The sequence below is a fragment of the Erigeron canadensis genome, chromosome 8 (assembly GCF_010389155.1).
Source record: "Erigeron canadensis isolate Cc75 chromosome 8, C_canadensis_v1, whole genome shotgun sequence".
NCBI classification, from domain to species: domain Eukaryota; kingdom Viridiplantae; phylum Streptophyta; class Magnoliopsida; order Asterales; family Asteraceae; genus Erigeron; species Erigeron canadensis.
Genome location: NC_057768.1, coordinates 14351795 through 14367318, shown reverse-complemented (window position 1 = coordinate 14367318; position 15524 = coordinate 14351795). Strand labels below are relative to the sequence as shown.

The following is a 15524-nucleotide window of genomic DNA, read 5'->3' as shown; positions in this document are numbered from 1 at the left end:
GACGTGTGACACCATATTCGCTTTCATATCCATTTAAGTCTGTCTTGCCCATCCATATCCATCAGTTACATGCAATTAGTCTATAAGTTTCAACAATATATGCAAGAGTTATAAGCTAAATATTTAATTAGTCTATGAGTTTATTCAATTAATGTAATTATTGTTTCCACCATCAATATAAGTGTTTATGCTTGTACTAGAAATCTATGTGTTACTGTGTTAAGAATAATATAACAAATGATCATTTTAATTAAAAAAAATCTAGTTTTAACCATGTTAAAGTAACAAAAGATATAGCAAATTTAAGTATGTGCATGTATGTATGTATATACGGTTTATCTATGGATGATAAATACACATCCATATCCAATCTACAAATGACTAATGACACTAACCATTTATTTCCATTACGCATCAAATTTATCCATCCATATGGATCATATCTACCTATTACTATTGTGGATCGGGTAACTGGATATCCACCAGATCGAATGACTATTGACATACCTACACATATCAGTATATCACCAATGGAACATCTACCCACACCCTTTAAAATTTGCACTTGTATCATTATTTGGTTATCATGTTATCATTATTTGGTTATCATGTTAATCTATCCAAAATCTCATTGAATATATGAGAATATTTTGACTTGGTCCATAAACCAGGCTATCGAATGGTAATTGCTGAACAGGTTAATGAAGAATGTCTTTGGTCTAATTCATTAATCATTCATAAAATGTAATCTTAACTTAACAGTGAATAGCATATCATTAAAAACCAAAGAACAAGGGTTACCTTAAGAGATTTGTGTGACTCTCAATCAAACCCGTCTCTTCATCATCAAACTCAAACCAATTGTCAATCACTTCAACTGCATGATCTCTAGTTTATGTATCTGTTGACAGATAACTATAAGTAATTGCAATACATATATACATCCAGGTATAACCCCAGAAACTAGACATTACCTTGAAGAAGATTACCAGGTTTGTCGGAACACTTAACTGCAATGTCCAAAAAATTCCAACTTTGAGAGTGGACTAAAAACTTAAGACCATAAAACAAAATAAGCATCGGGTATCAACGGAAGCTAAACCTTGTCTGTAAAGTTTTACTTGACTATATTACCCAACCCACCAGTTTTGACAATCTACCAACAACAGTTCGTTTTTAATCGTGTATAGCTCACTAAATGTTTACTAAATCAGAGAAAACCTGACCAGATCTGTTTTGTCCCAAATTTTGCATGTCATATTAGTACAAGAATAAAACAAGTAGTTAAACAAAAAAAACCATTTATCTTGATAAGGTTACCTAATCATCACCGTCCGATTCATCACTTTCAATCTCAAGTTGTGAGATATTGTTGTCTATCTCAATCCTGTCTAGATCATCTATATTTGAATCCGAATCAAAATCTTCCATATCATGATCCGAATCATCTATCTCGTCATTGATAAAATCATTTACAGTATCATGAACACGTCCAACATCAACATTTTGAACCATTTCTGATGGAATATGTTCACGAAGAAGGTTGACATCTTCTAACAAACTCTCTGCATTATTGTCTTCTGGAATATCCCATAAATGTCTGTGGTTAATCCTTTCAATCACTTTCCATTGTGAATTTGGTTTAAGTGAATCATTGATATAAAATACTTGTTTGGCTTGATTTGCTAAAATGAAAGGATCTTCCTTATAAACATGTCGAGACGTGTCTATGCTTATGAAGTGAGGTTCATATACCACGTGCTTTTTTCGACGATCATTGTCAAACCATGTGCATTTGAATAATATAACACGATAATCTTTTATAAACGACAATTCAATTACCTCATCAACATATCCATAATAGTCGTCTTCAATATTATTATGAACTCGGACAGTAACTCCACAATTTTGTGTCCGCCTGCAGTCATCTGTAGACTTAACTATATATTTAACTCCGTTCACTATGTATCCCTTGTAAGATGAAACTCGATGATCCGGAAGGCAAGACACCGCATATAACTCCTCATTAATTTGGGATGGATCTAGGGTGTACACCTCGTTAGCCTGATATCAAATTTGCAACATGGGAAAAGTAATTCAAGTATGTATATATACAAACATACAAGTAAAACATATATCAACAAACAAATTAAATTCATGTTGAAATCTAATATTAGTATATTGTAATACAATATCACAAAGTAGGTTGATTAAAAGTGAGTGTCATTAGTACCCGTTTTTCAAACCAATTCGGGAATGTCTCTTGTTGCATCTCGGAAAAATCTGGCAATTCAGGATGTTGACTTTGTAATGAATGTAAGTGTTCTCTGCCAAGTGAATATAAACTATAAATTTATTGACATATGAACTTTAACATAATTATTAACAAATGATTTTAAAAAAAAAACTTACTCCAAGTACGGTTGAATTTCTTCACAATTAATGTAGACAAACCATGTTGCTTTTTTCAAAAGATCACCAGGAAGGACACAAACTTCTTTCTTGCCAACCCCTCGGTCGTTTAATCTAAAAATATCCAATGCAAAGCTTCGATTATCGTTATCTGTTTTGTCATCATTCTTGCCACGTCTGTCAAACTTTGATTCAACACCTTTTAAATATTGAGAACACAATGTCATAGCTTCTTCAACAACATAAGCTTCTGCAATTGACCCTTCGAGTTTAGCTTTATTTCTAACATATTTCTTTAAATGGCCAAGGTATCTTTCGATTGGATACATCCACCTTGATTGCACAGGTCCTCCTAAAATTGCCTCTTGAGGAAGATGCACACATAGGTGCACCATTATTGTAAAAAAAGATGGAGGAAATATTCTTTCAAGCTTGCATAAAATGTTAACTATCTCTTTCTGCAACGCTTCCAACTCTGATACATACAAGGTCGCTTCTGTAAGTTTCTTAAAAAACCGAGACAATTCTATTAGTGCAACCCGAATCTGTTTTGTCATAAAAGGACGAATTACAATAGGAATTATGCGTTGTAGTAAAATGTGGCAATCGTGTGATTTAAGCCCATGTATCTTTCCTTGATCAGCCATCACATTTTTTTCTAAATTTCCTGCAAATCCATCTGGAAAACGCACAGACTTGACTAGATTACAAAATTGTTTTCTTTCTTCACGAGTTAAAACATATGAAGCAAGTGGTTTAAGCAGGCGATCGTTATTTCTTACTAAGTGAAGCTCTTTACTTATATTCATATCTTCCAAATCCTTTCGAGCTTTGTATGTGTCTTTCGTCTTTCCATCTATGTCTAATAGTGTTCCTAAGACGTTCTCACACACATTCTTTTCAACATGCATCACATCAATGTTGTGACGTATTAGCAACTTAGACCAATACGGGAGTTCAAAAAAGATACTTTTCTTTGACCAATTTAAATCCTCTTTGTTCCGTTTTCTCTTTTTTTCTACATGAGCAGGATGTTTACCATGTTGATGTATATTGATATGTTCCAACTGACGTAAGCAATCATCTCCGCTGATAGGTTTAGGTGCATCCCTAGTCTCTATCTTCCCGTTAAAGTCTCGTGCATTCCTCCATGAGTGACTAGTTGGAAGAAATCGCCTATGACCCACATATGCTATTTTATCTCGTATACCTATACTGCAAGGATCATCGTTACATGTTGGACATGCCTTGTATCCACTCGTGGTCCATCCAGACAAATAACCATACGCTGGAAAATCATTGATTGTCCATAGAAGTGCAGCACGCATGTTGAATGTCTGTTTTGATTCACAATCATATGTCTCAACACCCTTATCCCATAAAAGTTTCAACTCATCAATGAGTGGACGCAAAAATACATCAATATGCTTTCCTGGTGAATCGCGTCCAGGAATTAACAATGTCAACATAAATGAAGCATCTACCATAGACTTCCAAGGAGGCATATTGTATGGTATCATCACAACAGGCCACATACTATATGAAAGACTCATTGCCCCAAAAGGATTGAAACCATCACTCGCAAGCCCCAATCGAACATTCCGAGGATCATTTGCAAAATCAGGAAACAATTTATCAAAGTGTTTCCATGCCATTCCGTCTGACGGATGCCTAAGAACCCCCTCCTCTTTGGTTCCGTTTTCATGGTGCCACAACATATCCTTAGAAGTGTGCCTTGATGCATATAAGCGCTTAAGTCTACTTGTGATGGGAAAGTAACGTAAGACTTTTACTGGTTTCCTCTTTCCATTACTCTTTTCTTCATAACGACTAGTGTTGCAAGGTGGACAATTTTTTAAATCTTTATTTTCTTCCCAAAATAATGCACAATCATATCTACAAGCATGGATAGATTGGTATCCTAGTCCAAGAGTACGTAAATATTTTTTCGCTTGATAATGATTTTTTGGAAAGTTTGCATCCTTGAAAGCTCGGCTAAATAAATCCAAAATCATATCCATTGCCACATTAGTCATGTTACATGTTACCTTTACATTCATCAGCTCCAGTAAAAAGCCCAGTACCGAAAACTCACATTCCGGGTATAGAGGCTTCTCCATATCGACAAATAACTTTTCCACATTTGGATTGCGGTGTTGTTCAGCATTTTCCCTGATATTCTCAGCTATGTTTTCGCCGCCTGTTGGAAACGCATCATCAAGTAACTCTCTTTCTCCGTCATCATCTGATTCACTTCCAGTTTGGTCATACTTACTGTTTGATCCGTCTGATTCATAACCAGGCAGATGTTCACCATGATATAGCCATACGTCATATGTTGGATCAAAACCTTTATAAATTATATGAGTAGCAACAACCGAAGGTTCATGTCTTCTTGAATTTACACACTCTTTACATGGACAATGAATATTGCCTTGACTATCAACGTATCTTTTGCCAAATTCTGCAAAAGCCATTGCTCCATTGATGTACCTTCGATCATACTTATTAGTGATTTTAGTCCAGCTCTTGTCCACATTCATAGTGAATCCTGGTTGAAAAAAAAAAGATGCTATTTTAAGATATATAACTACATACATTATTGTATCATTTACTAGTGATACAAACAAGTTTTGTTTAAATTATTCCAAAATTATTCAAATTCCCTAACGCAAACTGGTCTAATCGGTTTTCTGGTAATTGAGCCTAATAATGTGAGACAATATGTGCAAAACAATGCCGAGCTCACTCCAATATAGAAAAAAACAATTCCATAAAAACGACATAAAATCATTTGTTAAACTTCAACTACGTTTCTTATAAGCATTCAATTCTATCGCATAGTTCTGTCCATCTAAGGCAAGTAATTTTGTTCATACTTAATTACTATTGCAAAGATAACCATCTTTATCTCTAATTTTATATATATTTATATATTAATAATATAACAATTCATAAAAGTCAATTTTGTGAGACAATTACGGTAGCTAAGTTTGTGAGACATTTACTGTAGCTAAAGGCTACCACTCATGGACTACACGTGCTAATCAAAATTGAGTCATGACAATGAGACTTTCACACGTATGGTACTCATAGCATCTAAATAATAAACCCAGCAAATTAGTGAGCAAAGTGAAGTCCCTAATGTGTATATGGCTTTCAAAAATGGTAATCAAGGTGAATATTTAATGAGGAAGTTCACAATTAGTGAGCAAAGTGAAGTCTCTAATGGCTCAAGTAAATTAAGACTTCTGGATGCTATATATGCTATCATGTTTTTTGGCAAATTATGCAAACAAACTTTTGGGTTTTTTTTTTTAAAACAATGTTGCTTCTGTTTGGTGAGTTTATATGGCCTGACACTTTTCTTCATCTATGCTATTGTTATTTATGTCACTCTATTTAAACATATCACTTAGATGGTGCTTTCGTTGGCTTATCGACAAGCTTATGTTTATAGCCAACTCTATGTTTACATTACAGATTAATGCAAAAAAATCACAAAAAGTTGTCGCCTCCCACATGTAGTTTTACTTCTTGTACTTCTCAGCTTGCTACTATTAGGACTAGCACTCAGGTTAATGATGCCGTTGTAGCTGTTCGCTTTTGGGGCATGCTTATGTTTTTAGTTTTATTCCAACAATAATTTATTTTTTTCAGGTACATGTTATAATCTAAGTTTGTGTTCAACTTAGTTTGTGTCCAACTTAGCTGTTCGCTTTTGGGACACTCGCTTTTGGAGTTGTATTATGTATGTATGTATGTATGTATGATCAGTAGCATATTTTGCGTTTAAAGATCATAGTGTGATACTACTATTTAGATTCTGGGATAACTTTTGTCCATTCATTTGATATGTGCTTCATACCTGTTAGTGTTTTCTCTTAGCTACCCACTAAAGCAACCAGTAAACAAAGCTTACATAGCTATTAACATTTCACATTTGACTTACACATGCTTCCCTCAGGTCTAATAGCACTTGATAAGATGGAAGCTCTGTATTTGTAAATTGTATTCTAAATTAATAAAGTCGTGTTCATGTGTACTCGTATACGAGTATGATATAACACCTTTAATTAGGAACGCAAAAAGCTGCTTATACCTCTACATGTGATTATTACAGGTGCACTACAAGGCACTTCTAATATTTTTGGTAGCAACTTTCCTAATAGAAGAAGTAATGTGAAATATAATCAAAGGCCATCAGGTATTAAGCTCTATGGGTGAGATATGGTTTCAGACAAATACGGAGACCCAAACGCCGCCTAGCCCGCTCAAGGTTTATTATGAGTTGCACTATAAAAAACCAAAGGACGGGAACGGTGACGGATGGCTTAATGATGATGCACGAATTGAATATGTAAGCATCTTTCTTATTTAAAAGCATTTTATTATGATATTTTTTTACTAAAAAATGATATTGTGTGCAACTATCTTTTAATCTTGTTTCCATACATTCGATGATGGTAGGAAAATATTTGTAAACATAAACAGACGGCTCTTGATAAATTAAAAGATGAAGGAACTCTTATTACTATTGTTATGGAGCACGAGATTGAGAGACAAGCCATAAAAAGTGTCTGTGGCCGGAAGAAGACAATACAATCAGGATGGGAGGTGGGTGTTGGGCTTGTGATGAGGAAAAAAGATTATTGGATGAAAGAGTTACCTGAATCATCACAACAAGCTGACTCAACATCTGAACAAAACTCAGCTGAAATGGAAGAATTGAGAAGAAAGGTTAGTAATCATGAACGAGCTGCACGTAAGTATGATAAAATGGAAAAATTCATGATTGAAAAATTTCCAGACTTTGACTTTGAAGATGATGGTAACGATGATGAATTCACTAATAGTGACATATAGGATGTTGAAATTTGTTTCTATTGAATTTGGTTTTATTTTTAAATCCATCAGTAAACTCTTGTTATTTCTATTCTTCAATGAAGTATTGTTATTATTTTCGTTAATGCTTTGGAGTTCTATATAATCTTGCAATGGAGACTGAATTATATGTTATATTGTATTGAGACTAAATATATCTGTTTTATAGGCTAATAGTTAGTCTTAAAAACCTATTATCGCATACTGATTTGAAACTAAATTTCAGTCTTTAAAAGAAGTAAAATAAGGACTAAAAGTGCATAGTTTTTGGGACTAATTATCAATTGTTAAAGCCTTTTATCAGTGAATGATTTGGTGATGAACTAAAACTAATTTTTAGTCACTAAAAATAGCAAATCAAAGACTAAATTCGTCTAGATTTTACGACTAACAATCAGTCTTTAACATCTTTCATCAACATCTTTTATCAAACACTGATCTAAAACTAGAATTCAGTCTTAAAAAAAAGTAAATTAAAGACTGAAAGTGCTTATGATTGGGACTGATTCTCAGTTTTTAAAACTTTCTAACAAAGACTGATTGCATGACAACTTGAAACTGATTTTTAGTCTTAAATAATAGCAACTTGAGGACTAAAATTTTTTAGACTCCGGGACTATTAATTAGTCTTTAAATCTGTTTATTAGAGACTGATTTGGTATGGTAATATATAGAAGAACCAAAGGTATTAGGGACTAAAAACAATGTTTTATAGACTAATTTGCAGTCCCTAAACCTTTATATTAGAAACTGATCTAACATAGTATTGGTGACTGACTTTCATTTACCGATAAAATGCATTAGGGACTGAAATAACATGGTAACGGTCTATAGAAATAAGGATTGATTTTTTTTATTTGGGGACTGATCTCTTGTCCTTATTGGTTCGATAAAAGAAGGACTGAATTTCAGTTGATAACGTCACTTTCCGTAACTAAGCTCTAGTAACTGATTAGTAACTAGCAAAATCAGTCTTTGTTAGACCATCGGTAACTGATCATGGTGTATTGAAGACTGATTTTTCAGTCTCTGAAAGCCTGTTTTTTTTTAGTGTTGCTTAATCTGAGTTCCATAATCTTCCCACTCAGGACCAAGAGCTTTGATGAATTTGATGTTTAACTCTAACTCTGATTTCTTGACATTGTTCTTCCTAAGTTCATTTATGACATTGCAAAATCTACAGTAGACAGCCTCTAGAGATTCATTTGGCAATTTGCTGAAGTTGTCAAACTCAGTCAACATATTTGTGAATCTAATTGTTGAAGTTAGGTCAGATCCTTCCATTTGTCTTGCCACCTCATCCCATATCTCCTTGGCTGTATCATAAGAATCAACAGAACCATAGATTTCATCTGGCAGTGCTTTGTATAAGCATGATCTAGCTCTGTTATCTGCAGCTGTTCGATCTTTTTGTTCAGCATTCAAAAGATCAAGAGTGAGTATTGCAGCAGTGGTGGGATGGCGATGAACTATAAGTCCATTAAGGATGGAATCTTTAAGAAGGTGACCATTTGGTTGACATTCCACATAATCCATGAATCTTTTCTTCCATAGTCCATAAGAACCATGGTAGAGAACTGGAGGTCTTGTGTCAGAACCTAATGCCAAAGCTTCACGAGAAGCCATTTGAAAGAGATTTGATTTGGAACTTGACTTAGAATGAAAGTTGAAATTTTCAGAAGCTGAAACGATCTTGAGAAGATCTTTTTAGGATATGATCGTCTTGGAAAAGATCGTTTTAGGATTAAGAAGAGTAAGACGATTTAGAGAAGATCGTCTTGAATGAACTTTGATGAAATTTGGCTAAGTATGAAATGAAACTGAAATTGAGGAATGATTTTGTGATTTGGAAATGGAATTTGAAAAGGAATTAAAGGAAATTGAAAAAGAAATTGAAGTATAAAGAACTTTGAAAATGAAACGATCTAAAAAGAGATCGTCTTGGAATTTTGATCAAGGAAATGAAACGGTCTTGATAAGATCGTTTTAGAAGACTTGGAAATTTTTCTAAGTGTTTTTGAGAATTTTTGGATAGAGATTTGTTTTGAATTGGAAGGAATTAGATTTGAGCAAAACCAATCAATAATGATCAGTTTCCCAGGAAGTGTGTGATTCCTAATCACAACAACTTCAAATGATCAACCACACCAACACAACAAACATCAAACACTGAGACGATCTTGGAAAAGATCGTTTTAGTGTCAGGTAATTGAGACGATCTTGGCAAGATCGTCTTAGTTTCTGCCAACTCTTTTTCAAAGTTTGAACACTTTGAATTTTGACCAAACCAATCCAAAATGGATCAGTTAGCCACAAACAACACTTTTCCAACAACCACACTTGCTAGAACGATCTTGTGAGGATTGTCCTACAAGCCGCAACACAAAATGTATCAAATATGGAAAAACAACCACTGAGACGATCTTGAGGAGATCGTCCTAGTGAAGATCGTTTTGAGGTCTTCTTCTCCAACAGAACACAAAGTAAAAACTCCATTGATGAATTTTCAAGCTTCAATAACTTTCGATTTACTGAGTGTTAGAATGTGAAATCACTTGCAAAACGTTTGTAATTACGTCCGCAACAAATCCTAATACACAATTCAGCTTATAACACAACAGAATCAAAACCCAATTTTTAGCGCCAAAACTAAAAATTTCAATCTAGAGATTTAGATCGAATTGGAACGTAAAATTCAACAGGTATATGTTTTGAGCTATGAGGAATCGATTGGTGAACAAAACCTAATGATTTTATGCGATTTGAATGAAGAATTATAATGAAACAGGGACGATTTTTATGGAACCAGTTTTTGGTTGATTTTGAATGAAATTTGAGATCAAAAACAGTTATGGATCGATATCAAAGTGATGTTTTGCTCTGATACCACATGTAATAACACGATTTCTGCTATTGATTCGATCTCAACAATGGCGGTTCAAGTGTGTGTGTTCTTGGTGTGTTTAGTGTGTATGTTTTTCTTGAGAGAGAGAGAGAGAGAGAGACGATCTGAATAAGTTGTATGTAAAAATAGATCAAAGGCTTATGATTTCTAAGGAGTTGAGGGTATTTATAGTCTAAATCTACAATTAAGCTAATTGACACTCCTAGTCCCTCATCCTTAGAAATCATTTCACCATGTCTTAACAACAACAACGTCCACTAACTTAAATTACAATTTATCACTATTTTTGGATTTCTAACAGATTGAGGACTAAGCAAAGGTCTACCAGAGGCTCTTGTGTTCATTTACTAATAAAGCACCTGCACAAGCACCACAAGAAATACCGTTAACCGCACCAGAAACTAACAAAAATAAAACTAAAACAAAAATAAAATCTATCTATTAAAACAAATAACTTCCTCACAAATGAATGCAAGGAAGGATCAAATCACAAAACGAACAACTACTTAATTTAAGTCCCCGGCAGCGGCGCCAAAAACTTGATGTGTATTTTCTAGTTTTAAATTTATGAACACGAAATACCTAGCTACTAACTACTACACACTTGCGGGCAGTGAACCTGTTCGTATGCAATATAGTTCACTTGGTAAACCGGGATCGAACACAAGGACTTATTGAGTAATTGTTACAATAAAGTGATTCAGATTAAAAAGGGGGTTTTGTGACCGAATTGTCACGTTGCAAAAGTTAGTAAGAAAAGTCAGTAATCCCGTAGGATTAATCGCAAAAGAATATTTGATTGTTGAATCTTAACACAGATTTAAAAGGAACACCTACTTGGGTCAGCTCACATGTCAATCATCGGGTCTAAATATTACTTGCATTTGTTGAACGACTCAAAGGGTAGACAAGATGAACTCCCGTTATACTTGAAACTTTAACTGCTCAAAGCATAATTATTGCTCCCGCATTTAATCTCTACTCTAAACAGTTAAGCATTAAATACCTGAGTTGATTTTATGATTTAATCTTTTGAAAGCTTTCTCCCGAACTGCTTATTCGCCTAATCGGATCCCTCTATCATAAGCGTTGACACACTCGAAATGAATTTAATTGTTTTTAATCTTTATCGTTGATTTCTCCCGAACTCCAACGATTTTAGGTTAATTATAAACCGATTAACCATTTCATAAATCAATTGAAAATGACATAGATTTCTCCCGAACTTCTAATTACAATTATCAATCAATTAATATAAAAGTTGAAAACAATATTTAAATCCAAATAAATGTGGATCTTTGATTAAACATATAAGCCTTGTTCAACATTCACAAGCAATCTTAATTCGACCCTATGACGTGCTTACTACCCAAACGGGTGCTAAGGATTTAGCTACTCATATTAAAAACACAAGAACAAACAAATAGAGAAGAAATCATATTATACCAAATGATTGAAGATAATCTGGTAGCAATGATGATTACAATCCAAAGTTGAAAAGAGATAAAACCCTAACCACTTGTTTGCTCCAAAGTGTTAAAAACTATAAGAAAACTAATAAAAATTTGCCAAGAATTCGTCCCTCAAAGCAGAACCCTAATCGTCTATATATACAAAATTCGCGTGTAACGGCCGTTAGTGGAGTAATGGCCGTTACCTTTGAACTTCCCTTGTAACTGCCATTACTCCAGTAACTGTCGTTACACTCCTTTGAAAAACTAACTGCCGTTAGTGTAGTAACTGCAAGTTACAGGAGTTTCATGATTTTCATTTGTAACGGCCATTACTCCAGTAACGGGAGTTACAAACTCCAGGATTCGTTTCCTTCGTCTTTCGCTCGATTTCAACTGAATCTTCCTCCCGTTTCTTCCATATATCATCGAACTCAACCAATTCATTCTTCTAATCAATTTCCAACCTGAAAACACTTAACACACCTTCAAAGCATCGAAAGTTGGATATAAAACTATAAATATAACGAATAATTGGTTCTAAAGTCACGTGGGAAATGGTATAAAATATGACACATCACATGTGTGAAACACTGCGTTATCACTTAGGGCAGATCTAATTAGTGCTAAGGATTCAAGAGATGTAGCTAATAACGGTATCTAAAACAATACTCGTCATTTCTCCTTGATAATTACTAGTTCCAAAACCATCTAAATTCTATTTCAAACTCTTATATTTCAACTAAAAGTCTGAAATGTTTTCCTATTTTATGCAAATCTCCCCCCCCCCCCCCCCCCGCACACACATAAATGTTACAATTTCCTCATTGTAGAGTCTAAACTAATGCCTAAAAGAAAAATGGGAAAAATTTTCGGGAAAAGAATAATGAAACTTCCCGGGTTTTCTTGGCCGTACTCTTCCATTAATCCTGTGAAAACACTCCCCACTCGATAATTCTCACTGTCAAACACACTTAAACAAACATCAAAGTAACAAATATAAAACATAACATCATAGTAATTAAACATAAAGCATATTATATATTCGATACTTGTCTTGTTACTCTACATACCACATAACTCACCATACTACAGAATTATCAGGGGTTTGGGGAAAGAAATTGTTTTCAAATTGTCTCATCTGCACGCAGGCGGGCATCTAACATCATCATCAAGAATTATAAAAAAAAGGAAAGGAGAGAATATTGTTTTGAAAATGTTTCATCCGCACGCAGGCGGGAACCAACCATGCTTAACCAACATACCATCAAGAATTATCAAATAAGAGAGAGAAGAGAGAAATTGTTTTAATGTTACTTGAACCACAGATGTTTGTCAGAATCATTGTCGACAAGATGGGGGACATCATCATCACTTATCCAGGCTGCAGCTACTGATCACCAGCATCATCATCTGGTTCCTGCATGAAGTATGGTGTGCCACCAGATGTACCTGCACCAGAAGAGAATAAGGTATCGAAACCCCTAGCAGGGTTGACGCTAAATGAAACGGTCCCAAGTCCTGTGGTGGTGATGGTAGTATGCTGCTGCGGGTTTAAAGCTGGATAGTGGTGATCATATCTGGGCTCCTCCACCTGGTAAACTAAAGGAGCTGAGTACTCTGGTGTGCTGGGGAAAAAGTGTTCAACCAGACGCTCATGCACATGCTGGTATCTGTCGGTATGGTACATCAGATATCCTAAAGCTGAGCCCTGATAACGCTCCTGCTGCTGCTGCTGCTGAACTCTCATCCTGTTAATCTCAGCGGTAAGTGCATCAACATCCTGTTAACTCTCATCCTGCCAGTCTGCCCTCTGCTACTCTGTCCCGTCTCAAATGTAAATGTCCCCGTACGTGTCTGTTGTCCTTCACCTGATTGACTGCCTTTGAAAAGTGGGTTTCCTTGTCTATCCAAAATCTGTAGCTTCATCAATTCCCTAGCATCAAAAACCTCCATCATTTTTATCTCTGAGCACAGTTCCCTAGTGCTGCCTAGCCCGAACCAGACAAAAATCTACGAAATAAAGTGTCCACCAACTATCTTATCATCCCGATAGGACTGAAGATAGTGGGCAAGCAGCAATGGGGGCAAACAAAACTCGTATGGAGATCCTTCAATCCATAACCTCATCAACTGTGCATCCATGTTGTATACTTTGTCCCAATTCATCGATCTGTGCCTAAAATTATAGGCAACCAAATTCTGTAGAAGACGGTGGGTGGGGTCAATGATGTCTGATGCCTTACTTGAATTGCCTTGTAGATTTGTCTTTCCACTGATTCTATTCTAGAAATAATTCATTTTTTCGACACTGCTAATTGTTGGTGATGCTCCGTCGATGAATTTGTCTAAATCTCCATCATTCAAATGATCAAAATCCCAACATCCAATTAAGTAACCAAAATCGGCAACGGTACAATGCCTCCAAACTCCTCCTGCTCTAAAATGAATGATTTGTGCCGTGTTGATTTCCCCGGTTTTGAAGTTTTCAACATACAATGAACTCAGAAATTCTAAACACCACTCTCGATAAACATTTTCTTCAATGTTGGATAATGAAACCAACATTTGCCAGCTTATTTCATCTTTTTTAATGACCACAGTTGCCTCTATCATCTTCCTAATCTTCTTCTTTAATCCTAATCTTTCTAGAACATCCCAATCTAACTTCTTAGGTGGAGCTAGCTCTTTATTTTGCAATACTAACAATTTGTTGTTCAATCTGATCTTTTCGTTTTTCTTTGCACCCGGCCATAGCAACCATTCATGAGTCTCGTTTTTCAGTTTGCTGTATTGTTTATCCTTTTTCGCTTCAGAAAAGCGTATGTTGAGATCATGCTCTGTTTTTATTGTAAAATCCCATCCGTATGGCCTCCAATTTTCTTCTGTCCCTTCTGAGCTAAAACTCCCTGCATCAGAGCTAGTCCTTGCCCTTTTATGCTGCAAAACATAGCCAAACAAATATTACGTAAGAAATAGCAAATCTGATCAGTAGGTAACCAGCGGCCCGCTAGTTGGGTTCCAGCGGCGCTGGTTATTCAGGTGCAAAAGCCAACGGCCGCTAGTTTGGTGACCAGTGGTGCCGGTGGTGATTCAATATGAAGCCAGTGGCGCTGACAATTTGCCGAGCGGCGCTGGCAATTTGCCGAGCGGCGCTGGTGGTTCCGTTTCTTTGCGACAAACTATGTTTTATAATCCTACAGACTTGACAAAATTCTTAATCCTTATAAAACCGCTATTAAGAGTTTATTTTTGTTGTTATCTTTAAAAATTTCGAACCACATTATCCAAAATATAACTCTTTTACTAGATAAAAGTTTACTATTCCTAAGGTGAACTAATAAACTAAAATCTTAATAATTAGTGTACTATGGGTAATTCTATCAATGGGGTTTTGTTAATCTAATTATTTATTACCTATCCTAACCGTTTTTAATTCAAAAATTCTTACTACATTGTTAAATCCTAATTTTGACCTAAAACTAATTAATAATACATTAAAATTAAAAATGCAAGTAAGAGAAATTAAGGGGAAGATATATTACCTCGTGGGACATGATTGCAAAGAGAAAAAGATAATAAAAATAGTAAAAATGGGAAAGGTGGTGGTGGCCAATCGGAGCAAAAGGGGAGAGGGGGGGCGGGTGGTAATACTTTTTTTTGTTTTAGATTTCGAGGAGGCAAAGGAAAAGAGAAAGGGTTAAAACCCTTCTTTTGTCTGGTCAAAATATGTCTGGCGCACGTTAGCAAATCCGGCGCACATTAAGCCTCCTTTTTTTATTTTATTTTTTTATTTTTAGCATAACAAAACTCTCCCAGGTGCATTAACAGCGGCGCTGGTTACAATACCAGCGGCGATGGCTATGTCACCA

At 35.2% G+C, this 15524-nt stretch overlaps 1 protein-coding gene across 1 annotated transcript; it reads right to left on the bottom strand.

Moving 5' to 3' along the window:
• Window positions 1–1320: 1320 nt before the first annotated feature.
• LOC122610292 lies at window positions 1321–4955 on the bottom strand. Its single transcript, XM_043783288.1, has 3 exons — window positions 2413–4955; window positions 2234–2327; window positions 1321–2064 (listed from the first exon to the last, which is right to left on the bottom strand). The coding sequence occupies exons 1-3, from the start codon at window positions 4953–4955 to the stop codon at window positions 1321–1323; spliced, it is 3381 nt and encodes a 1126-aa protein (XP_043639223.1).
• Window positions 4956–15524: the final 10569 nt, after the last annotated feature.